The sequence below is a fragment of the Carassius gibelio genome, chromosome B22 (genome assembly GCF_023724105.1).
Source record: "Carassius gibelio isolate Cgi1373 ecotype wild population from Czech Republic chromosome B22, carGib1.2-hapl.c, whole genome shotgun sequence".
NCBI lineage: Eukaryota > Metazoa > Chordata > Actinopteri > Cypriniformes > Cyprinidae > Carassius > Carassius gibelio.
The window spans coordinates 9,447,228-9,474,103 of NC_068417.1; the positions used below are offsets into that span (position 1 = coordinate 9,447,228).

Below are 26,876 nucleotides of genomic sequence, written 5' to 3' on the forward strand. Positions count from 1 at the left end.
CTTTTATGGGTTTGGAACAACATGGTGGTAAGTGATTAATGAGAAAAATGTAAATTTTGAGGTGAAGTAACCCTTTAAAAAATATGATTCCCAAAGAAAAGCTTCTTAGGAACCAGAATCTAAAATCATATAAATATAATTGTAATGCTTCTTGAGTTACAGGCACACAAACTTTGGAAAAAGAATATTTATGACACTCTGACAGTTATGTTCAATGCAGTTGTTTTGACGGAAGGAAATGAGATACAACTCTGTTCCCAGCGTTATGTGTTCTTTAGACATTTCTCTTTAAAATAAAGAAGTATAATTTTTGCAAGGTGACCCACATTTGGTTTTTGATCACAGAAACTGTGCACATTTGAACAATTTTCTCCTGTAACCGTACTGAAATTCCATTATCTCTAAACTGAACTATATAGAGCCTTAAAAATTTAGATGCACAAAGGAAAGTTTAAGACCCAATATCTAAAAGGGCAATGAGATATATTTACATGTGATACTTACAACCTTTAGAGCGAAAAACTTGAAAAGTGCTTTTTCCCCACTTTTGAAAGGTCCCTATTGGCACACAATGCATTAATCTATATTCAAATCAAATAGGTAAACCAGTTTATTCCTTTGACACAGCTCCAGATGGTGTGAAGCTGAATCTGGTTGTGTGTGGGAGTAACAGTGAATTCAAATCCTTCTTATCAAACCTGATCCTGAAGCAGAGCGAGGGAAAATCAGAGCTGAGCTCAGAGTGTATGAGGAGAGACGTGGAGATGCATGGACGTCTGATCAGTCTGGTGGAGCTTCCAGCTCTGTTCAACACTCAGCTCTCAGAGGAGGAAGTGATGCGTCAGGCTCACCGATGTGTGTCTCTCTGTCATCCTGGAGTTCACGCTTTCCTCCTCATTCTTCCTGATGGTCCAATTAATAATGAAGACAAAGCAGAATCTGAGAGGATCCAGAGAATATTCAGCTCAAGAATCAACAAGCACACCATGATCCTCATAAAGCAGAGTTCAGAGCATCACACAGCAGAACTAAAAGAAGAAACTCAGTATGTCATTGAGAGTTTTGGAGGACGACGACACTTCGTTGGACCAGACACACAAGGGTCTGAGCTGGTGGAGAAATTAAAGCAGATGGTTGAGGAAAACAGTGGTGATTGCTTCTCCACAGAGACGTTGTTGGATGCACAGATGGAAAAACTGCAGAAATTTGAAGAAATGAAGAGGAGAATCCATTCTTTAGAGACGTGGTTTCAGACACAAGGTAATGATGAGAAATTCAGAAGGAATTAAACACTTTTTCGTGATTGTTAAAGTAAAATCAAAACAAATGATGCTTCAGTATAAATGATATAAAATTAGCAGTCTTCACTTGAAGTTGAATAAAATGTTGTTTTCTTTGATTTATCTTTAGATCCGAGAAACAGAGAAGATGAACTGAGGATTGTGCTGCTGGGAAAAACTGGAGTTGGGAAGAGTTCAACTGGAAACACCATCTTAGGAACAGAAGCATATATATATGACTTTTCTGGAAAGTCTGTTACTAAAGTGTGTCAGAAAGAGACACATGAAATCAACAGAAGACACATTACTGTGATCGACACTCCAGGACTGTTTGATACTGAACTCAGTAATGATGAAATCCAGAGAGAAATCAGAAACTGCATCTCCATGATCCTGCCTGGACCACATGTGTTTCTCTTACTGATTCCACTGGGACGATTCACTCAAGAGGAAGAGAAATCAGTGAAGATCATCCGAGAGACGTTTGGTGATAACTCATTAATGTACACCATAGTGCTGTTTACCAATGGAGACAAACTGAAGAACAAAACCATTGAACATTTCTTGGCAAACACTGGATCTTCTCTTAAAAACCTCATTACTGAGTGTGGAAACAGATTCCATGTGTTTAATAATGAGACCAAAGACCGAACACAGGTGACTGATCTACTGCAGAAGATAGACGAAATGGTGAAAGCAAATGGAGGGAGTTACTACTCATGTAAGATGTTCAGAGAGATGGAGAGAGAACTACAAGAACAACAGAAGAAGATACTGACAGAGAAAGCAGATCAATTGAACAGAGAAAAAGAAGAACTGATAAAGAAACATAAAGAAGAGATAAATAAGTTGAAGACTAAGATGGAAGAAGATCATGAAAAAGAGAAAAAGAGAAGAGAAGAGGAATGTAAAGACAGGGAAGATCGATTTAAAAGAGATATCAAAGACATAGAGGAACAAGAGAGAAAGATACGAGAGGAGCTGAAGAGAGAACGAGAGGAATGGGAGAAACAGAAACGACAAGAAAGACAAAGAAGAGAAGAAGAGGAGGAGAAAAGCAGAAAGAAAGAGCAGGCAATGTGGAATGAATATAATCAGAGATTTAAACAAGAGATGGAGACAATGAAGATGCTGATAAAGGAAGAAAGACAGAATCGTGATACAGAGAGAAAGAGAATAGAAGAAGAATTTATAGCAGAACGATATAAAAGAGACATTAAAGATATAGAGGACCAAGAGAGAAAGATTCTGGAAGAGCTGAAGAGAGAACGAGAGGGATGGGAGAAACAGAAACAACAGGAAAGACAAAGAGAAGAAGAGGAAGAAGAGAAAGAAACAGATAAAACTTCATTTAATGAATTTAATGAACTTCATAAAGGAACTCCTGACACTCAGCGCCCAAACAGTAAGTCACACTATTACCAGCTAATTTTTTTTAATTAATTTGCAAAAAAAGAGAATAAACTATACTTTCATTTTACTATACTTTGCTCTTCAGCAGTTTATGTAGTTGCCATATTGTTGAGGAAATGTATCACTAGTTTATATTAATTAATTATGAGAAGCAGCATTTTAGGATTTAGATCAGTTAGTTACAGCGGGGCCACAAGCTGAAACCACAGATAAATCACAAACCAGCAGTAAACACTTTAACTGACTGCACACTACAAGACTAAGGGATAGTTTTACTAAATAGGGCAAATTAGCACGAGAGCGAAATTCCAAAACAGAAAAAGGGGTGGAAATTTCTGCAGGTGATTTACTAACAACGTGCAAATCAAAAAAACATAGACGCAACTAATCTAATCTAATTTACAAGTGAAACCCGAACAAGTACAGGTTGCTTTGGGATTCAGGTGTGTGTGCTTAAATTGACAAATTTTGGTGAATGAGAGTGGTAGTTATGAGTAGTTATAAACAAATTAATGAAACACATTTGTCCATGTTTCACTTCATTTCTAATCACGCTTGCGGAAAGCGCTTGAGAAACAGTGTCTCTTTCGTGGCTCGCAATGCTTTCAACTAAATTTATTTTTGTACTGTACGACATTCAATTGAATAATGTTACATACTTATTCTTAACACGTTATTAAGCTTTGAGTCACATCTAAAATGACAAGGGATCAACTAATAATCAGATTTATGGACTCATTCTCAAAACCTGGTTATGCAGAGTGTTCGCAGCTTATGTAGACAGAACACCACCACCATGAATGTGGGAGGGCTGATATAAACTTCTTGTATTTTATTTGCACAATAAACAGAATAAATGGTTTTAATAGGTTTGGTTTACAAATGAAAGGTTCCCAGGTCCAGGAATATTTGTACACAACAAAATTAATTCAGTAATTCTTCTCCGAGGAGTTACGTCTTTCGCCATTTTGGAGAATACCCAAAGCATAATCAGTGGTTGGCAAACCCACTTAAAAGCACATAGCGCAAAGGATCAGGCTTAGAAGAAACGATACAGATCTGTTGAAAACAACAACAACAAGAAACAATTGATCAGCTTGTAAAATCCTTACTGTAAAAACAGAGAATATTCAGAGACGACAGTTAGCCTTCATCTGATATAATGGGGTAAGATACCTGTATAATGGATAGGGAAGCAATGAGCCAGACATTTTTTTTTTTTAGAATCACTGAGAAGGACTGTTAAAATGTAATAGTTAAAATATTAGGTTTGAGTCAAACACTTTTGCTGGTCAGAGTCCCAAATTCAATACTACATTTTTGTTGATCTGTAAACTCTATTATTGTCATTTTCAGATGATGAAATGGATCCAGAATGTTTGAGAATCTTGCTGTTCGGGAGGACCGGAAGCGGAAAGTCTGCAACAGGAAATACTATCCTTGGAAAAAATGTGTTTTACAGTAAAGACAGTTCATGTTTAGTGACCACTGCTTGTACAAAGGTCATCGGTGAAGTTGACGGTCGGTCAGTAGCTGTTATTGATACTCCAGGACTCTTTGACCCCTCACTGACAAACGAACAAGTGCAGGAAGAAATCATGAAATGCATTTCACTGACAGCACCTGGACCACACGTGTTCATCGCTGTGTTTAATATGGGAAAAATCACCAAGGAGGAGAAAGACACTTTAGAAATGATAACCAAGATATTTGGCCCAGAAGCAGCAGATTTCAGCATTGTTCTCTACACCAGAAAAGACAAATTTAAAAAACAAACAATAGAACAGTATGTAGGGAAATATAAAAATGAAGAACTCGACAAACTGATCAGAGATTATGGAAACCGATTCCTGGCTTTTAACAATACAGATATACAAGATCGGGAACAAGTTAAGCAGCTGTTAAATAAAATAGAAGAAATGAGGAAATCTAAGCAGGGCAGATATTTCACTAATGAGATGTTTGAGGATGCAGCGGTCTCCATTGAACAGAGAATGAAAATGCTAAAAGAAAATGAAAGAAAAAATCAGGCTCAAGTTAATGAATTAACAGCCATATATGACATGGAAGACAAAATCATGAGAAAGAGACTGGAAGAGAAAAAACGTCGGGTGGATGAGGAGAGAGAGAGACTGAAAAAGAAGTTCAGAGAACAAGAGGAAACACTCAGGAGAGAGTTTGAGGAGAAAGACAAATCAGAGCAAGAGAAACAAGAGCTCGAGGATCAGAAACAATCAGAGCTGAAAAAACAGCTAAACGATGAATACGATCAAAGAGTAGAGGAGATGAAGAGAGAAAATGAAGATCAGAGAAAACAGTATGAAAATCAGCAAAAAGAAAGAGAAGAAGAAGAAAAAACTAGAGAAGAAAAATACAAACAAGATCTAGAAAAGATGAAATATGATCATCAACACATCATGTCAGAGTTAAGAATGAAACAGGAAGAGGAAATAAAACAGAGAGATTCAGAGGAGCGGATAAGGATGGAACAAGTAGAGAAAGAGAGAGAAGAATGGAAGAGAAAATTAAAAGAGGCAGAAAATGACGAAGAGACCAAACGACAGCAGAGAGAATGGGAGGAAGAGAAGAAACGACAGATGAGGGAACTAAAGGAAGAGGAAAGGAAGAGGAAAGAGAGGCACGAGGAACAGCTGAGAGAAAAACAAGAAGAACTGGAGAACAAGGAGAAAGACTTTGAAAGAGAGAGAGAAGAAGAAAGACAAAACAGAGAGGAGGAGAAACAGCAACAGATAAGAGAGAGAGAGCAGAAATATAGAGAATATGAAGAAAAGAAAAAGGAAATGGAGAAGCTGGAGCGAGAGAGAAAAGAAGAATGGAAGACAAGAAAACAAGAGGATGAAGAGAGACGAGTGGCGAAGAGAAAGAGATGGGAGAAAATGATGAAAGATCTGAAGCAAGAGCAAGAGGAGGAGATCAGGAGAAGAGAAAGAGAGGAGAGAGAAAGAATAGACAGAGAAGAAAAAGTGTGTGATGAGATGATACAGAGGCATGAAGAGGAAATAGAGAAGATGAAGAATGATCGTGATGATGAAACTAGAGCACAAGAAGAGGAACTGAAGAAGTTCAGAGAGAAAGCTGATCAGCAGCTTCAAGAGCTGAAGAACAAGATAGCTGAAGCCTATGAGGAGGAAAAAATAAGAAGGGAAAGAAGCTCATGTCATGTCATGTGAAACATCTTTTACAAATGATTGAGATGTTCTTTATTAGGTCTTTCTCTCTAGCATAAGTGAGCTACTCTATATGTCTTCACGTAATCTGGGATTTATCCATTCATGCTCATTTAATTATAGAACCATTCATTGAATTATTCATTGTAATCACATTATCATTTCTCAAACATTTTAACTATTTAGTCATTTATTATTTGCCTTTTATATTTCCCTTGCTTTTATTGTTCACTATAGCATCAAGACTCTGCTCAGTGCCGCTGACAAAAACAACAACAACAACAACAACGTGTATACGAATGATTTTATTTGTATAAATAATATGTAACATTTACATATGGCAACTGCAAAGCATCCGGTGTGTAAACATCATATATACACTTGAGCCATATTTTTAAACATGTTGAGTATTGCTTTAAATGCGCTTTAATCCGTTGTCAAGCGCACAATCCACCACACAATTCATATTGGAATAAATTGAAGTACTGGGTCTGTGCTAGTGGACACACTATTATTACTGTGTGTTTCAAAGGATATATGTCTTTAAGAGTAAGAGAGTGTCACCATTTTAAGGTTTTAAACATCACAGGACGATGTTGTGAAGCAGTCATTTTCTATAGCTATTGCTTTGTTGGATTTGCTGGTCAGACAAAGGAAAGACAAAGTAGTGAAGTCAGACTGAGCACTGAAACTCCATTAGAAAACAACGAAGCACTCCTGCTTTCTTTCTGCTATTTAACGCATGATTGTTAATGACCGTTTTGATTACAGGTTAATGGGTTTTGGGGATCAGACATCGAATATTGCAACTCAATGTAACACGGGTCACAATGATACTTATTTTCTGGTAACTAACAAAAAATAAAACAAGTTTTTCCATTAATAAAGATCACGTTCTTTTCTTTCTTTTTTTTAAAAGAAATATTATTCACCATTAAAAGTGTTAATCACAAAAAAAGCTGCTCCTGCATGTGCACTGCGAATCACAAATGTTACTTTTTAGACTATATAATTGCTTTCAGCATATTGAATAATTGTACTGAGCATGTAGAAAGTCATTTGTAACATAAATAAAACTCTGTTAAATCCTATAGATAAACGTGTATGTACAAGACTACCACTACTTTATAAGTTAATTAAGCATTTTAAACTCTTTTAAAACTGTTTTACAACTTTGCAATGACACTCTGGCGCTTCTGACTCACAGTCTGTAAGTATGTTTAAATATTTAAAGAATTTGCCACTGATGATTCAAAATTGAGTTTTTAGCAGTAGAGTAGCACTTGTTGTTTGTTGTTTCTCCGATCACAAATGTAGACATGGTTTTATGTTAACGTAGTGCTATACAAAACACATAAAAAAGACAGTATAAGTCATTATAATCAGTAATTATGTCCCCACTGGATGAAACAAACGATTGTAATGGTATTATTGACCCATTTCCTGAAATTCAAGTTATAAAGCACTTACACAATTTTCTCATAATCTCACTGGGTATATAACAGTAATGACTTTGATTAAAGGTAAAAAAAAAAAAAATATCCATTCCACAATCACAGCTACTCTCTCTATTATTGCACCATTGCACGCACAGCTCCTTGATGAGATGCGCTTGACTGCCAGTGATTCGACTGTCATTAAGGAACTCAAATCTGTCGTGCATGACACCTTGAAACCCAACCAAAGCCCAACCAAAGAGGTCAAAACAATCCTGTGTGCTGTAGGATCTGCTTGAGGCAGCCTATGCTCCAGTGGCTAAAGTAATCGGTGCTACTGCTGCAGACAGGGCACGGGAAGAATTTGGCAAATACAGAGAAGTTACACCTATACCTCTCTCAGAAGATCCGCTTAAGTGGTGGTGTAAGCATGAAGGAGTGTACCCACTCTTGTCCCTCCAGACAAAATGCTATCTTTGTGTTCCAGGGACGAGTGTCCCAGCTGAAATCATTTTCTCTACAGCTGGAGACATTATAACAGCTCAAAGAAGTTGGCAGAGCACATTGACCAACTCCTTTACTTGCTAAAAAAATTACAGTTTCGAATGAGGCAGTGTTGATGTATTTTGAGACTACTGTGAGAAGTCCCGTGTTAAAGTTTTAGTTCACCCAAAAAAATTACAATTCTGTCATCATTTATGAATGTATTCATCACCCATGTTCACTCACTCACAAAATGATTTCAGATTTTTCACATCTTTTCTTATCATTCAGATCTTTAAAATTGTTTGGAAAAGAGTACAACAGTTCTCTTTACAAGAGTTTATTATACAATATGTGCAATGAAAGTTTTCCGCTTCACAACAAGCCTAGAAATTATTTTACATTCTCAAAGGCAACACAGCAACTACTACACTTGAAAAAAAAAAATATTGTACTTGTTACCTTGTAGGTTATTTAAGCATAGTAACAGTTCTATTTAAAACCGTATTATCCGGAGGACCTTTCATTTGTTAAGATGGTTCTTTGCACTAGAGTTCAGGATTCTTTTTTCCCACCTTTTTGTTTTTCAAATTTGTAACATGTCAAAGCTTCATCATTACTTGTTTTCTGGAGCTCCAGACAGACTGTCAACCCACTCTAAACAGTTAAAATACTGAACTTTCAAATCGTATTAATACAGTTTTTTTCAATCGCTAACAAGCGCTTAACCATACTTCAGATACTTTTTCTAAACTCTTAACACAGACTCACACCTACAAAACACAATTGGCCAAATTGATAATTTTCTTCTCAAAAACACATTTTGTTAAATATATACTAAATCTTCATTTCAAAATAGAACACATCTTTATCTGCACACACCAACTTTACCAAAACACTGGAAATCTGACTCAAAATTAAATTATTCTGTCAAAGAATAACACTTGTTTTCACCTCACAAGGTACATACAGTCAATCAAAGTACACCAGGTTTCAAAATACTGGCTATTGTTGACATTACTAAAACTGCATAGACTTTTATGTTTCAGTTTTACAGGTATTTGCATGCAAAACATGCAATTCACTGTTTTACACTAAATTTCTTGGTTTGGAACTGTATGTCCAAATGTACAGTAATGTTCACATTCAAAAGCATTCCAGTAAAAAGCTATTTTTCCCTTTACTGTTTACTGCAGGAGGCAGTACAGTAGAAACACGGTATGATAGAACAGAACAGGTTCGACAGTATTGCTTACAGTGAACAAAATATCAATGAAACACATAAGAGCATTCTGAACATAAAACAACAACAGCAAAAAGCCCAGATAAAGGGGGGGGGGGGGGGTTAAAATAAAAACAATCTCTCACTGCTCCTGCTCCTCTCACTGCTCCTGCTCCCCCTCACTGCATCTCTCACTGCTCCTGCTCCTCTCACTGCTCCTCTCACTGCATCTCTCACTGCTCCTGCTCCTCTCACTGCTCCTCTCACTGCTCCTGCTCCTCTCACTGCTCCTCTCACTGCATCTCTCACTGCTCCTGCTCCTCTCACTGCTCCTCTCACTGCTCCTGCTCCTCTCACTGCATCTCTCACTGCTCCTGCTCCTCTCACTGCTCCTGCTCCTCTCACTGCTCCTCTCACTGCTCCTGCTCCTCTCACTGCTCCTGCTCCTCTCACTGCTCCTCTCACTGCTCCTGCTCCTCTCACCGCTCCTCTCACTGCTCCTGCTCCTCTCACTGCTCCTCTCACTGCATCTCTCACTGCTCCTGCTCCTCTCACTGCTCCTCTCACTGCTCCTGCTCCTCTCACTGCTCCTCTCACTGCATCTCTCACTGCTCCTGCTCCTCTCACTGCTCCTCTCACTGCTCCTGCTCCCCCTCACTGCATCTCTCACTGCTCCTGCTCCTCTCACTGCTCCTCTCACTGCATCTCTCACTGCTCCTGCTCCTCTCACTGCTCCTCTCACTGCTCCTGCTCCTCTCACTGCATCTCTCACTGCTCCTGCTCCTCTCACTGCTCCTGCTCCTCTCACTGCTCCTCTCACTGCTCCTGCTCCTCTCACTGCTCCTGCTCCTCTCACTGCTCCTCTCACTGCTCCTGCTCCTCTCACCGCTCCTCTCACTGCTCCTGCTCCTCTCACTGCATCTCTCACTGATCCTGCTCCTCTCACTTCTCCTGCTCTTCTCACTGCATCTCTCACTGCTCCTGCTCCTCTCACTGCTCCTCTCACTGCTCCTGCTCCTCTCACTGCTCCTCTCACTGCTCCTGCTCCTCTCAGTTCTCCTGCTCCTCTCACTGCTCCTCTCACTGCTCCTCTCACTGCATCTCTCACTACTCCTGCTCCTCTCACTGCTCCTGCTCCTCTCACTGCTCCTGCTCCTCTCACTGCATCTCTCACTGATCCTGCTCCTCTCACTTCTCCTGCTCTTCTCACTGCATCTCTCACTGCTCCTGCTCCTCTCACTGCTCCTCTCACTGCTCCTGCTCCTCTCACTGCTCCTCTCACTGCTCCTGCTCCTCTCAGTTCTCCTGCTCCTCTCACTGCTCCTCTCACTGCTCCTGCTCCTCTCACCGCTCCTCTCACTGCTCCTGCTCCTGCTCCTCTCACTGCTCCTCTCACTGCTCCTCTCACTGCTCCTGCTCCTCTCAGTTCTCCTGCTCCTCTCACTGCTCCTCTCACTGCTCCTGCTCCTCTCACCGCTCCTCTCACTGCTCCTGCTCCTCTCACTGCATCTCTCACTGATCCTGCTCCTCTCACTTCTCCTGCTCTTCTCACTGCATCTCTCACTGCTCCTGCTCCTCTCACTGCTCCTCTCACTGCTCCTGCTCCTCTCACTGCTCCTCTCACTGCTCCTGCTCCTCTCAGTTCTCCTGCTCCTCTCACTGCATCTATCACTGCTCCTGCTCCTCTCACTGCTCCTGCTCCTCTCACTGCTCCTCTCACTGTTCCTGCTCCTCTCACCGATCCTCTCACTGCTCCTGCTCCTCTCACTGCATCTCTCACTGATCCTGCTCCTCTCACTTCTCCTGCTCTTCTCACTGCATCTCTCACTGCTCCTGCTCCTCTCACTGCTCCTCTCACTGCTCCTGCTCCTCTCACTGCTCCTCTCACTGCTCCTGCTCCTCTCAGTTCTCCTGCTCCTCTCACTGCATCTATCACTGCTCCTGCTCCTCTCACTGCATCTCTCACTGCTCCTCTCACTGCTCCTGCTCCTCTCACTGCATCTCTCACTGCTCCTGCTCCTCTCACTTTTCCTGCTCTTCTCACTGCATCTCTCACTGCTCCTGCTCCTCTCACTGCTCCTGCTCTTCTCCCTGGGCCCCTTGCTCTTACTCTTCCTCGTCCATACATTACAGTGTTTCTCTTTTTCTGTTTCTGTTTCCAAAAACATCACTCTTCAAAGTCCTCCTTTTATTGTATAAGTTTATTGTCTAAAAAATAAGCCCTGCCATTGAGTCTAAGCCAGATTGGAATCAGCTGTGGTTGGCCCAATTTACACAACATAAATCAGCTAAGATATATTGTTTTTGAACTGATATCATTGCAGAAGCAGAGGTTTTTATACTCTATCTAAGGTTTGGAACATTGTTTTTGCTATTGTGGGATGTTGTGTGTTAACATTTGTAAATACTACAAAAACGATCCATAATTTTGTTGGGAGGTATAGCTTGTCTGTTCAGAATATGTAAGCATTGTGGAAATGTGTTCAATGACTCCATATTGTGTGAAAACGACATGAAATGTGTGAATGGTATGGCCACAATAGACAGATGCTGTGCTAATTGTGTTTAGAGTTTTGAAAATGTGACAACTGCTTGGACAAATGCTTGTTAGCGACTGAAAAAAACTGTAATATAAAAATACTGATAAACAAAAATTAACTGTTATTAAAAAGAGTATTTATAACACCAGGTACTACAAGCATGGTTCTTTACAGTACCTTATATAAAAGTGTTCTATTTAGCATCAGAAAGGGTTCCGCTATTGTTACAAGCCAAACAACTCTAAGTTGGTACTGTTTAGATCATTTTTTTAAGAGACAAAAGACGTAAAACAGTAACAGTGTGTGTATTTACATGTACCCCCCCCCCCCCCCATTACCATTTATTGAAAGATTTGAATACACTGATTAAAAAGAAGACATTTTAAAAAGAGATTTTAAAAATGACCTTTTTATACCAGCACCTGACTAATACGAGCACATTCCTATTCTATTCTATTCTATTCTATTCTATTCTATTATATTCTATTCCTATCTATTCTATTCTATTATTTTCTATTCTTTTCTATCTATTCTATTCTATTCTATTCTTCTATTCTATTGCTAACCTAGGTGCACTGTGCTAACTGAGACTTGACATAGCACTTGTTTGCTTCGATTGTCCTCATTTGTAAGTCGCTCTGGATAAAAGCGTCTGCTAAATGATTAAATGTAAATCTAAAAAATGTGTTATTTCCTGTCATATGTTCTTCTTAGAAAAACATTTAACTTCCATATAACCTTTCCATTCCACAATGGATTCTTTATAGTGGAAGAACATTCTTTATTTTATTTTATTATTATTTTAAAGCAAGAAATAGCTTCTGAGATATTTATATTATGAGATATAATATTTCTACCTTCCATGTAAAAATACTTAATAAAATAAGTGGGATGTGCATCCAGTTGCTAAGTTAATAATGAAAGAGTTTCATACCAGTTTCCCAGTTCATCTAAAAAAAAAAAAAAAAAGTTTTACATCTTGGTGAATTTAACAGCTCGATGACACACATTATTCCCTTTCGTAAGATTTGAAAAATCTTGTTGCGCTGAAATGCTGATGATGTCACAGTGATTGGTGGGCGTGACTTACAAATCATTCACTCATACCTCATCTCAGCAGTGGCATCTCTACAGTCAATGAATCATTCAGTTATTCTCCTGTGGAACCTGAATGGAAATACAGAGAGAATCACAGCAATTTAAAAAAAAAGTTCTAGAGTTCAATCACTCTCAAAAACTCCCATTAAAATATCTGAAACTGTTAACACTGAAATCAATACCTTATATACAGATAAGTGAACACAGATCTGAATTTAGCAGCTGATGATATGACTCGCTGAACGCTCTCACGCTGGTGTGATTGTATCAAATATAGAAAATATTAATTGGTTATTTTTTTGTCTTTTTGAAGCTGCATTCAGTTTGGCTCTCCTATGTTAGAAGTTACACGTACAACAAACTAATGTCACAGGTATCGTGTACTGTAATCGAATGTAGCCAAAGTGTAGCCAAAGATCCATTTGAAAGTAACTAAAGCATTTATAACTTTTATTGCATTAAGATAAGAGTAGCGTCGCCCACAGTAACGAAGTAAAAGTACAGATTTTCCCCCAAAACTTTACTGAAGTAAAAGTACCCATCTTTAAATATACTCCAAAAGTATTAGTTACCCCAAAAATGTGCTCAAGTAAATGTGACAACTCAAATGTAACAAAGTAAATGTAACTTGTTCCTACCCATATCTGGTTTCTGTTAATAAAAATAAACCCTTTTCATGTGTTAACTCAATTTTTTTGTTTCAATGAACTATACATTTTAAGATAATCAGGCTACTTACACTCACCGGCCACTTTATTAGGTACATCTGTTCAACTGCTTGGTAACACAAACTGCTAATCAGCCAATCTCATGGCAGAAACTCAATGCATTTGGGCATCTAGATGTGGCGAAAACAACTTGCTGAAGTTTATACTGAGCATCAGAATGGAGAAGAAAGGGGATTTAAAACTTTGAAAGTAGAATAGTTGTTGGTGCCAGACGGACTGGTCTGAGTATTTCAAAAACTGCCGATCTACTGGGATTTTCCAGCCTGATCTCACAATCAAAACGTACATATTTAGACGTAAATTAAAACTGTCCAATACGTATGTGCCTTTACCTATTTACAGTAAAAACAACCTCAAATACCTACAGATAGAACTTGTTCTCTGACCAGTCAGTTATCCATAGAAATGTGCTCATGAAGCTGCTTTTCAATGCGTATCGGATAATTTTTTTTTAATATTTATGTTTATTAAATTAAATCTTTTTAGATTTTTTTTTTGATACATGTAAGATCCCTATACCTCACCCTAACCTAAACCTACCCATTTTATACAGAATGTTAAAAGAATAAAACATAAAACACGATTTTCAATAAAGTTCAATGCTAACAAGTAACTATTTGTACGTTTTACTGCTATAAATACGTCTAAGTTGTATGTTTTTATGTGCATGAAAACGTAAGTAAATGTATGTGTGGTAGAACCACATTTAACGTAAAAATACACACGTATTCTCATGAGATCACGTTGGATTTTCATGAACAACCATCTCTAGGGTTTACAGAGAATGTACAGAAAAAGAGAAAATATCTAGTGAGTGGCAGTTGTGTGGATGAAAATGTTGTTGATGTCAGAGGTCAGAGGAGAATGGATAGACTAGTTAGAGATGATAGAAAGGCAACAGTAACTCGAATAACCACTCGTTACAACCAAGGTATGCAGAATGCCATCTCTGAATGAACAACATGTTGAACCCTGAAACAGATGGGCTACAGCAGCAGAAGACCAAACAGAGAAAGTCTATTCCGAGTTAAAATATTAGTATTTTAAATGAATATCTAGCCATTTCATGTTGACGTCAACATGAAACATTAGCATATTTATGTCTGGCCACTTATTGCCACACAGACCAGGGGAAAACTTGAGTCCCCCTTCCCTCAAACACAGTAGCGTTTCGGATAGCGTCATGTCTCGAATACGCTGTGCTCTGCAATGGGAGGGTAATTTTTTTTTTTTTTTTTCACGGCCGAAGGACGAGGCTGTGGAGAGTGGAAGGGTAAAGTTCATTTTCACAATACCACAGCAGTATAGTCTCAGCTTTGTGTTGTGCCCCCTCATTTTACTGATGACTGCTATAGCAACCTAAATGCATACAAAGCGGGATTCATCAACAGCTCTGGATGCTTCCCCAATGTATTCAGGCTTAAATTGATAAGGCAAAATTGAAGAAGCCATGTTGTCTGTTCATAAACTTTATATACTTCCTAAGCCGGGATCCAGTATTGTTGATGGGTGTTCCGTTTCCGATATGTGCTGCATGGAGTAGACCAATCACAACAGACTGGGTCATCAGACCAATCAACGCATATTAACCTCACGTAAAATTAATAAAATTCATCGTCAAAAAAAAAACGTTTCGGGAGTCTTTGAGCAAATAAGGTAGAAATACATGCATATTATAAGACCATGCATGCATATAAACCTGTTGTTGTGGACTCCGAAAATCAATATATTAACCTTTCATTGTCCATAATGGGATCACTTTTAGACTTAAGGACTATTGAATTTTAATGCTTCTATTGTGTTTTTTTCTTTTATTGATTGGCATTGTGTTATAAGGCTAGTGTGAAATTTCATGGAACCTTTTTACCCTATAAAGAACTTTTGTCCAGTGGAAAGGTTCCATGAACGTTTACATTTAGATAACATTCGCATACTGGAAAATATAGGAGCAGCGTGAGAGTAGACGCCTCTCACGGATCAAACAAATGGCAAAACTCAAGCTCCTTCTCTCTTATACCAAAATCCTCCAACATTTATCTTTGAAAATGTATTATTTTACACTTCTTTTGACTGTTGTTTTGTTTTGCTCTATGCATTGCACTTCTGAATTTTTGTCAGTTCATCATATGTCAACTCGGCTTTTGTATAACTGTTTGCCTGAAGAAGGATATTAGTTTTAAATTAAAGTTTTAAATATGAATATTACATTGCTTTACTTCACTAACCATTTGTAGCTCTTTGGATCACTTTTATAAAGGATGGATACACTATATTGGGCTTCAAAATCTCAGGTCCCATCCATTACAATTATTAAGCTTGGAAGAGTCAGGATATTTTTAATATAACTCTGATTGTTCTTGTTGGAAATAAGAATTCATATACATTTTCAATGGCTTGAGGGTGAGTAAATCACGGGTGATTTTCAATTTTGGGTTAATCAGCTCTTTAAATATGAACTGTTCAATTAAACATAAACATAGTGTGACAATGTGGGAAATCTACCATTATGTGTATGGCAAATTAATCTATTCACTCAGAATCAGGATGGTACAATAAAACAAGTAGAATAAAAAAGTCATTTTCTATCAGCTGTAATACTCACCCACTTTTTTAATATAACTCTGATTGTTCTTGTTGGAAATAAGAATTCATATACATTTTCAATGGCTTGAGGGTGAGTAAATCACGGGTGATTTTCAATTTTGGGTTAATCAGCTCTTTAAATATGAACTGTTCAATTAAACATAAACATAGTGTGACAATGTGGGAAATCTACCATTATGTGTATGGCAAATTAATCTATTCACTCAGAATCAGGATGGTACAATAAAACAAGTAGAATAAAAAAGTCCTTTTCTATCAGCTGTAATACTCACCCACTTTTTTTTTCTTGCAGCAACAGTAAACCACAACAGAGGATGCAACTGCAGCCGAAACCAGCGCAACAACAATTGCTGCTATAAGACCTGGAGATGGATCTGAATCTGGTTCAGATAAAGACAGTTGACAATACAAAAACATAATTGTCAATAAAGCTCTTTCCGATTCTGAGACAGTGAATGTGATGATTTTTTTGAGTAAATAATGGGGTCATTTTCATTTTTTAGATGTACTATCCCTTTAAGCTTAAACTTGTTTCCGCTACACTACTGTAAAAGTTGTAAATAAAACAAAATTAATGGAGTAGTTCTTTAATTTTTCAAAATTTTATGTATGATTAAATGTGATACCATTTTTGTAAGTGTTTGTGAAATTAAGTAGCAATTTCTTAGTAAACATTGTTCCAACACCATTTTTGAATAATTTGGAATAAACCAGGTTTATTTAATAATCACAACTCAGATTTTTTTTTGTGCGGTTTACTATATACTGTATAATAAAGTCTCCTTTAAATCGATTGTAAATATACTCACCACTGACAGAAACCAGAAATCGCTGTGAGCTCGCACGGCCTCTGATCTGTAGTTCATAAAGTCCAGAGTCTGTAGTTCTGGTCTTCTCGATGGTCAGAGATCCATTCCGATCCAGCTTCAGTCTGTCTCTGAATATCTCATCAGCATTGTTTAATGACGTGTCATTATTTTCCACATCAAATTTAGCCAAGAGGACGCCTTTATCTCCAAACCTCCAGACTATTAGATCATCTCTCTGTACTTCAGAAAAATCATTCCGTAGAATTATAGACTCTCCCTCCATCACTGACATTGACTTCACTCCATCCGTCTCACCAGCTACACCTGAATAAAAATCAGGTCAGAGCTGGAGTATTTTAATACAGCTTTTACAGCATGCAGTGTTGCGACATACTCACCAATAACAATAACGTCAAATATCTTGGTCGTAGTATTTTTTCTAGAGATGCTGAGTTTATATTGTCCCATGTGTCTGATTCTGGTGTTTCTGATGGTGAGAGATCCAGTCTTTTGATTCACCTGCAATCTGTCTCTGAATCTCACGCCATCAGTGACAAAAAATGAAGTCAGGTCTTGCTTTCTCGTTATTTGAGAAATGACAGAGTCTTTAGGTCCAAACAGCCACAGTATCGTATCATCGTTCTGTATTTCAGCAAGATTTGTGTATAGAGTAACAGAATCTCCCTCAATCACTGTCACTGTCTCGACTGTTTCTGCAGCAAACAAACCTGCAGAACATAAATAAAAAATTATAGCTATGGTTATTAAGCGTGTTTTCAAGATGTATCTTCTTCATTTAATTCATTTTACATTACATTTATGTGCTTGTTCAGTGCAACGTATTTGTGTGGCTTATGTTTGCTAAGTGTACTATAAATCAGTATCTATATTAATCTGTATGTTTTAAAAATGAATATAATTTAAGAGCTATTTTAAAACCGTAAATTCATAGCAGTTTTTTTAATGTGATATTCCTTTAACCAACTTGCTTGCTTTATGATAGTATTTTAAGTCGTCCTTTTATATTTTTTCTCTAGCAATGAATACATGTATCCGTTGTGGTAAAAAAAAATATTTAAAAATAATTGCCCAAAGAAGTAGTTCTACCACTGTATTGTATATTATTTTCCGATTAGGGTGATGCAGAGCAAGTGATCTGAACACCCTGCTCAGGAGGTCCTTCTGAAACATTACCGATTGCACCACTTCCAGGGAAGAAACCGTCAACTGCCCTGCCTCTACACCCATCACATCTGCTCCTTTAAAACCACTGGAAGAAGTCTCGACTTTCAAGATCACACAAGCGCTTATCTTCACATGAGAGTCATTTAACATTCCATTGTGTCACCTGATTACTCCTAACATATTAGGAGCCATTAAAAATAAAATAAAAAAAATCATGAAACTGGTGCCCTTTTAGCCGTTGTGATTTTAAAACACATCTGATTTCGTCATTCTGTGGTCACAGAAGTCAAACACATTGCAGCTTTTCCATTACAGACTTTAGAGCATATATCGTTATTCAAAATGAACTAAAAGACAGTGAGCCACAAACTGCCCACTTATTTCCTGGAGCCAGCCATCCTCATGAAACTGACAGGTATCCTCTTAGAGGAGAAAGTAGTTCTATGTGTTATCGTGATGAGGCAACAGAGTCGGAGTTAGATTCTGTGGATTATCTAACACTTGAAAGGGAATTAGACTTTTGACGAGCCCCGCCCCCCTTAGTTACTGTTGCTACCTCCGACAAACAAATGGTCAAACACGACCAGCGCGACATATTGCCATGTCGGGAAGAGGTATACCAGTGCATGTCAGTGACCTTTTTTGGAGCAATACCTCCGCGATATCCTCCAGATCGAGGCAAAAGGGTTTACAGTATGCAATGGAGGGATAAATTCAAAATATAAAAATACGCAATGAAGGAGACACGACTACTATCAAGGCTAATGCTTACCGGTCTCAAGCGAAATCCCATGACCTGTACCTCAAATGCAACCAGCACCGCCTTGTGGACCAGTCATGCTCTTGCACTGCCGGGTAAGTTCTCTTTTATATGTTATGGTCTATTATTGTCTATTGCGAGTAGTGATTTTGTTCAAATACAAGGGTATGTTAGCTAGCTAAACCTACATGTGTGTCAAAGCCATTCAAAGCTTACTAACATTTCTCTGTTGTTATGAGAATCAGGATCATCATGTTTTATTTCCATTGTTGATTAATAGAATTCACAAATAGAAAATTGCTTTGGCTTAAAAGGTGCATAACAGATAAAATAATAAAATGAAATGCATAAAATAAAATATAAGGCATTCAGATATCCATTTTATTTTATTATCTGTTATGCACATTTAACTAAGCTTCGTAATGTTCGACGCATTTAACTGGGAGTGGGGCCGTCCACACGGTTTTATCCTTTGTCGGCTTTGGGAATGAAAAGAATACAACTCCTCCAGACAATCTCTCGGGGTATCTAGTGTCCGATTTACAAATGCCGTGGGCACACCGCTTCATCATCTTGCTTGGAGTTAATGTTTGTCGGCGCTGCTCACATAGTAACAGTTGCTATGATGTGTGATTGGACAATGGCCGTTCTGGGGGAGGGGCCGGCGAAAGGCTAATTGGCCTTTTAGCTGCTATCCAAGCACTTTTACCGCCATTGCAATGAATTTTATATTGCTTGTGATAGATATGAAGGACAGATATAAAAGACTTTGGCAAATACATTTTTAACTGGACCTGTTGTTATTGTTGCACATTATTTTGGACTTGAATTTTGTATTAGATTTACTCGATGCTTTCCCCATTTAATCAATCATATAGCCGTTCTTACACTGAAAAAAGTAATAAGTAAATTTACTTAATTTTTATTTGGCAAGTTTTTGCACAAGCATTTTTCAAGTAAATTTAACACATTTGGAAATTAAGTAAATCTACTTAACTAAGTTAAGTAAAAAAAATGAAATAATAATAAGTACATTTTATTGAGTAAAATTGAATTAAATAATATTAATGCATTTAGCAGACACTTTTATCCAAAGCAACTTACAGTGCATTCAGGCTAACAATTTTCACCTATCATGTGTTCCCGGGGAATCAAACCCCCAACCTTGCACTTGATAATGCAATGTTCTACCACTGAGCTACAGGAACTCTTCAAGATCTTGTGACAAATAAGTTTCACTTACTTACTTTTTTATTTTGGAAAAGTTTTTACACTAACAAAAAAGCCCGAAACAGATATTCTAGAAATTTTTAAATGTAAAATTATTTTTTTCAAAAAAGTCTTATCAAATGAGGGCAAATAAGTCTCTCACTTCTGTCCCTTTAAACCAGTTTACAGCAAAGACAGCACGAAGGACTGGATGCACATGATAAAAATTCTGCAATTAAGAAAACAGACAAAAAAAATAGCACTGTAAAACCCGATAAGTAAACTTTACTCAAACCGTTTGCCTTTACCATGTAAGTTTTAAAACTTTGCGATTAAGTATTTAACTGATTAACTAAGTGCTGATTGAGAATTAGTGATGAACAGCTGCTGTTAACAAACAGAATCGCTGAAGAAAAGAGAAACACAAGAACTACTACAACTAGGGCTGGGCGATATATCTAACGATATGATCATGCGCATCTAATCAGTAAAGCTGCTTCCGTGATCACCGCTAAAATCGCCATCACCTGCTTATAATTGGAGTGGCATTTAATAGACAGCAGAGGTGGGACTTTCAAGTCACAAGCAAGTCTTCAAGTCATATCCCAAGTCCTCAAAGGGTTAAAGTTAATGAGATAATTAAGTGACTAATTAAATGATGATTGTGCATTAATGATGAACACCTGCTGTTCTTGAGAATTACAGAGGATCAGATGTTGATGTTTTATTGGTTAAAGTGATGCAACCATAATGGAGATCAGCGTGTGCTTTAGTGGGGCTCTTGACCCTTGACTGTCATGTTAGATCTCTTTATGTAGCATTGCATGTGGTGCTGTAAAGCAGCGAGAAAAAATTAATCTGTATGTGATAGGTGGTCAGATTACAATCAAGTTAACATTAGCTCTATTTAAGTTTAGCATAATCAAACCAGTAAAATTACACTCTACTAAGTGCATACAAAATTTGAAAAGCTATACTCTGTAGACACACACAGACATCAAGAACCAGCATATGACTCTCAACAGTGGTGACAATCAACAAAATGTTGCATGCTGGGTAAAACCTTAGTAAAAACTCCCGTCATGCACTGCAGTATGAAAAATTGTCACCCCTGTTGAGGATCGTGTGATAAGTGTGTTTGTCTAAAAACCTGAACTGATTGTCTCCTTTTGTGTCTTTCAACATTTAGATTTTTTTTTTTTTTACTTCAGTTCAGTAATAGCTGAGTGTCAGTCTACTATCCAAAGATAAACACCATTTCATGATGTTCAGTCATCATGAGCTATAATCAGAAAACACATAAGATCCTCTGTTACTGCAAGGTTCGACTCAGCAATGCATACATGTTTGTTGCGAAAACAATATTGCAATTATTTTGAATCAAATTGGTTTGAATTAGTAAAAGGGTCAAGACTACTTAAAGCAAACCTTGACCACAATTATGGTGACATATTGTTTGTTTTTTTTCGTTTACTTTTTTTTCAGTTGAAGGCTGTGGCTAAATTCAGTTGTAGTTCTTGTGTTTCTCTTTACTTCAGTGATGTTGATTGTTGACAGCAGGTGTTCATCACTAATGCACAATCATCATTTAATTAGTCACTTAATTATCTCTTTAGCTTTAACCCTTTGAGGACTTGAATATGACTTGAAGACTTGCTTGTGACTTGAAAGTAGGGCTGGGCGATATATCTAACGATATGATCATGCGCATCTAATCAGTAAAGCTGCTTCCGTGATCACCGCTAAAATCTCCATCACCTGCTTATAATTGGAATGGCTTTTAATAGACAGAGCCGTAGATCGCTGACAAGCCACGCCATATCGCGTTCATTATCGCAGATGAATCGCCTTCGATAATGAACGCGATATGGCGTGGCTTGTCAGCGATCTACGGCTCTGTCTATTAAATGCCACTCCAATTATAAGCAGGTGATGGAGATTTTAGCGGTGATCACGGAAGCAGCTTTACTGATTAGATGCGCATGATCATATCGTTAGATATATTGCCCAGCCCTAACTACAACTGACTTCAGACACAGACTTAGATAAAATCAACTGAAATAAAATACATGAAATCTCTCAAGATCTGATTAAACAACCCCACAAACAGCATCACCAGCTCCACTTATTAATAACCAGACTGACTTTATTTCTGTCAGACGTCTACAGAAGATCTTATTGAGAATGAACTAAGGTTTAGATGTTGATTTATTGTTTCATTTGAAGTAACCATGTTAGAGATCAGTGTTTGCTTTAGTTGGGCTCTTGACCCTTGACTTCTGTCTTAGTCTTTTCTCTGGCTGTTATAACCGTGTCTTTCTAAAACACATTTGTTGTAACTCAATAGCCCTGAAGAAATGCCATCAGGTGTTAAACTGTACCTAGGTGTAGGTTGCTATACTTTATATAGGTGATGATAATTATTCACAATTATTGATCCGTACAGAGTCTAATCTCTGATGAAATAGATGTGCGATTAGTAGACATGGACGTAGTAAAAATGACACTAAGAGGCAGTGGTTATGTGATATTCAGTTAATATAAAAATTTCATAAACATTTTGTACACATAAATTTTTCTTCTATGCCAGTAATTGGTCAAACACAAAGATCAATAATCAGAATATGAACCTCTACAATGGTGACAAAAAAACATGATGCAATGCATGCTGGGTACTATTGTAGTACAAAACTCATCCATGGCTCCCAGCATGCTCTGCAGCATTTTTTTTTTTTAATGGTCACCATTGTTGAGGTTCATATTCTGATTATTGATGTCTGTGTGTGACTAACTGAGACCATAGAAGACCAAACTGTTTGGAAAGTCTTTGTATGAACTGATTATCACAGAAGCACTGGCCCTTAGCATCACTTTTACTATAATCAATCAAATTACACAACACCTATTTCATCAGAGATTAGACTCCGTACAGATCAATAATTGATGACTATCATCACCAATATAAAGTATAACAATCTACACCTAGGTACAGGTTAACATCTGATGGCATTTCTTCTGGGCTTCTGGTTTACAACAAACGTGTTTTAGAAACACACAGTTATAACAGCCAGAGAAAAGACTAAGACAGAAGTCAAGGGTCAAGAGCCCAACTAAAGCAAACACTGATCTCTAACATGGTTACTTCAAATGAAACAATAAATCAACATCTAAACCTTAGTTCATTCTCAATAAGATCTTCTGTAGACATCTGACAGAAATAAAGTCAGTCTGGTTATTAATAAGTGGAGCTGGTGATGCTGTTTGTGGGGTTGTTTAATCAGATCTTGAGAGATTTCATGTATTTTATTTCAGTTGATTTCATCTAAGTCTGTGTCTGAAGTCAGTTGTTCTTGTGTTTCTCTTTTCTTCAGTGATTCTGTTTGTTAACAGCAGCTGTTCATCACTAATTCTCAATCAGCACTTAGTTAATCACTTAATTACTTGAATGCAAAGTTTTAAAACTTACATGGTTTAAATAAAGGCAATCTTTTTACTCAAACGGTTTGAGAAAAGTTTACTTATCGGGTTTTACAGTGCTATTTTTTTTATCTGTTTTCTTAATTGCAGAATTTTTATCATGTGCATCCAGTCCTTCGTGCTGTCTTTGCTGTAAACTGGTTTAAAGGGACAGAAGTGAGAGACTTATTTACCCTCATTTGATAAAACTGTTTTGAAAAAAAAATATTTTACATTTAGAAATTTCTAGAATATCTGTTTCAAGTTTTTTGTTATTGTAAAAATCTTTTCCAAAATAAAAAAGTAAGTAAGTGAAATTTTCACTTATTTTTCACAAGATCTTGAAGTGTTCCTGTAGCTCAGTGGTAGAACATTGCATTATCAAGTGCAAGGTTGGGGGTTCGATTCCCCGGGAACACATGATAGGTGAAAATTGTTAGCCTGAATGCACTCTAAGTTGCCTTGGATAAAAGTGTCTGCTAAATGCATTAATTTAATATTATTTAATTAAATTTTACTCAATAAAATGTACTTATTATTATTATTATTATTTTTTACTTAACTTAGTTAAGTAGATTTACTTAATTTCCAAATGTGTTAAATTTACTTGAAAAATGCTTGTGCAAAAACTTGCCAAATAAAAATTAAGTAAATTTACTTATTACTTTTTCAGTGTACTTTTGCAACTCAAAGCAGACAAATAGGCTCTTAACTTGAACAGACTTTTGTATTTTATTTTATTGTAATTTTATTTAATAGATTTTATTGTAAATGATTCGGTTTGGGATTTAAATTTGCTTTTCTACAGAGAAATCATGTTGTTGAAATGGAAATGTTGTGATTCTTTTCAGTTATTTGTAATTTTAAAAACTCCTTATTTTTCTTGTTAACTAAACACAAAATTTGAAGTTAAACTAAAAGTTGGTTAAAATATTAAACATGCACAAAGTTTGTACAACTATTGACCTTTAAGTTACGTACAGTCAAAAATCTGCTAAAGCTGGTTGCCTTAAAATTATAAGTAGGATCAAATTATGATTTTTTTACAGTGTGGTCTGTTGTTCGATGGTTGAAGGGTGAGCAGAATATACAGTATATATATATATATATATATATATATATATATATATTAGTGGTGGGCCGTTATCGGCATTAACGTGCTGCGTTAACGCGAGACTCTTATCGGGCGATAAAAAATATCGCCGTTGATCTGTTCTCAAAGTTGGGTTGGGAGCTGGGTCTATACTAAGAATACTATGATGACTTTTACCTTGATATTTTATATAACCGACTCGCTGAGGACAGCCTAAAAAGATGCTCAGGACAGTTGACGGGCCACTGCTGCGCATCGTCACGAAAGCTTATCTTTTTCACATGTTTTTAAGCCGTACCGCTTGTCGATTTAAACATTAAAGCATCCAAACACAAGATGCGGAAAAGATGAACAGAATAGCTGGTTACTCGCGGGCTGTGTTCGGTGCGGAGAGAGAGAGACACTAAACCGAGCTCTCTTCTGTGAAGTTCTCCTCGAAGTCCCTCCTGCACATAAACGAACAAATACAAATCACAGTTTGAACAAACAAAAAGATGTGAAAGAGCCCAATTCATTACTCGCGGTGTTCTGGTGTTCAGGGCTAACGCAGAGAAAGGTGTCTCAAAACACTTGAACACCGAATTTGCTTATTTTTGCTCTTGTGCCGACAAATACATACAAAATATGTCAAAATATCCACCTTGGAAATTATGCTTGAAAAAACTGTCAATTATTTTTAAGTGAAAGTAAACAGTTAAGGAAAAAAATGGGATGTGTATTATATTGGATGCGTTCATCGTCTCTTAAAGTGACCGCGCCTAATTTAGCTACTGGCTGCTGTAATGTTAATCCAAGAAAATGAAAGAAAATCACTCACTGCTCTTGACTGAATTACTTTGTAGTTTTAACAGTCAAACCAAAAATTATTCAGACACCAGGTATAATTTTTGATATATATAGCAAAACTGTAATAATGTGAGAAATGTTGAAGGTGTCTGAATAAATGTAGGTTTGATTGTATATTTCATTTTTACATTGAAGACTATCCAGTGCTATTTTACATTTAATTATTTTTAAATACGTGTAAATAAGGTTTCTTTACCTTGACACCTACAAACTTGACAAAAACTTAAACACTGTTGTGAAACAGGCGTAAGGTTGTTTGCACCTTGTGCAATGTGGAATTAGTTTACAGCTTTTTCAAGCACTTTGTGATGCATTTTGGAAAGAGGAGGTGAGCCCCTTTTCTAATGCACCATCTAGCTTGATAAACCCCTTCTCAAAGACTTACTGTTTGTCAATTTTATTTGGGTAACACACATATTCTGAATGCCTTCGGCAGAATTCGAATGAACCATTTTAATCTAGATAAATCTATATATATATATATATATATATATATATATATATATATATATATATATATATATATATATATATATATATATATATAATTTGTTTTTGTTTTTTGACTGCACAATTGCATCCAGATTGTGGACTGTATAGGCTGGTGAATATTACCGAATTTTACATTTAATAGGCTACAGAAATCCCCACCAGATGTCGACTGGGAATGATTCAAGAGGCATTGGAGTGCATAACGGCGCATGCATTAGAACTAAACCAAACCAAGACCTAAATTCACTAACCGTCCAAAAGCAGTAGGGTATGAAACAGCAGTAACATCCTAGAGCTGTAGAGATGTGTAGATTCCGAATGTATAATGCAGACGATCAACTGAGATTCTAACATTTCGGTTCCTTTTAATCTCCACTGTGCTCGTCATTCATGAGCCACACCCAGGTGCCTTCAACTTCGGATGTCTCACAAAAAATAACCTAAATTTCAACATAGAGACGTTACAACAAATCTCACATGTGAGTGACCTAATCCCCGCCCTTTAGACACCTTTACTTTGTAAAGCCTTTGCTTTACATTGTAAAGTGAAAGTGATGTCTGGAGCAGTGCTGGAACTAGAGTTTTAAACAGGGGTGGCCCAGGCTAATACAGAGCATCCATAGACCTAGAAATTGCTACAATTGCTGATTACTTCACATTACCCCACATTAGCCCATTACTTCCATAACTTCTGTTTTTGAACAGAAAGATTTGTAATGCTTTTTAAAGAATTATTTTCTTTTAATTTTTGATATTGGCAAAAATATTTCACAATATAATTTTTTTTGCTGTACTTTGGATCAAATAAATGCAGGCTTGGTGAGCAGAATATAATTCTTTAAAGTTATTTGTGTGTGTGTGTGTGTGCTCTTGTTTTTGTGTCATATCAGGACACAACTCTGTATAGTGACATGGGTATGACACAGGTATTACAAGGAGAGGGTGACTTGTGAGGACATAACCCATGTCCCCATTTTTCAAAACGCTTACAAATCATACAGAATTAGAATTTTTTTTTTTTTTTTTTTTTTGAG

At 37.1% G+C, this 26,876-nt stretch overlaps 3 protein-coding genes across 8 annotated transcripts in view; 1 reads left to right on the forward strand and 2 right to left on the reverse strand.

Annotated features, from left to right (window-relative positions):
• LOC127987326 (uncharacterized) overlaps positions 1-26,876 on the reverse strand; it is a 256,216-nt gene that overhangs the window by 193,359 nt on the left and 35,981 nt on the right. The gene's annotated exons all lie outside the window — the stretch shown is intronic.
• Positions 1-26,876, forward strand: part of LOC127987296 (putative autophagy-related protein 11) — a 308,120-nt gene that overhangs the window by 19,645 nt on the left and 261,599 nt on the right. The window contains exons 4-6 of one of the 3 annotated variants that reach the window (XR_008161154.1): positions 628-1,260; positions 1,411-2,685; positions 4,050-6,652. Coding sequence is in view for 2 of the 3 variants with exons in the window: in XM_052589547.1 (XP_052445507.1) it covers positions 628-1,260; positions 1,411-2,685; positions 4,050-5,884 (3,743 nt within the window). In the remaining variant the exon portion in view is untranslated. Of the gene's footprint in view, positions 1-627; positions 1,261-1,410; positions 2,686-4,049; positions 6,678-26,876 lie in introns of those variants that run through there. The other 2 variants (XM_052589547.1, XM_052589546.1) reach the window with 2 other exon arrangements.
• Positions 11,656-26,151, reverse strand: LOC127987331 (uncharacterized). 4 transcript variants are annotated; one of them, XM_052589625.1, is made up of 6 exons: positions 26,094-26,151; positions 17,200-17,529; positions 16,802-17,125; positions 16,269-16,372; positions 12,670-12,729; positions 11,656-12,512 (listed from the first exon to the last, which is right to left on the reverse strand). In XM_052589625.1, exons 1-5 carry the CDS (start codon positions 26,128-26,130, stop codon positions 12,709-12,711), a joined length of 816 nt encoding a protein of 271 aa, XP_052445585.1. In that variant the 5' UTR covers positions 26,131-26,151; the 3' UTR covers positions 11,656-12,512; positions 12,670-12,708. The 4 variants fall into 4 exon arrangements, with proteins under 4 accessions (XP_052445585.1, XP_052445584.1, XP_052445583.1 ...); XM_052589624.1 differs by having other exon boundaries at positions 16,265-16,372; XM_052589623.1 differs by having other exon boundaries at positions 11,656-12,729.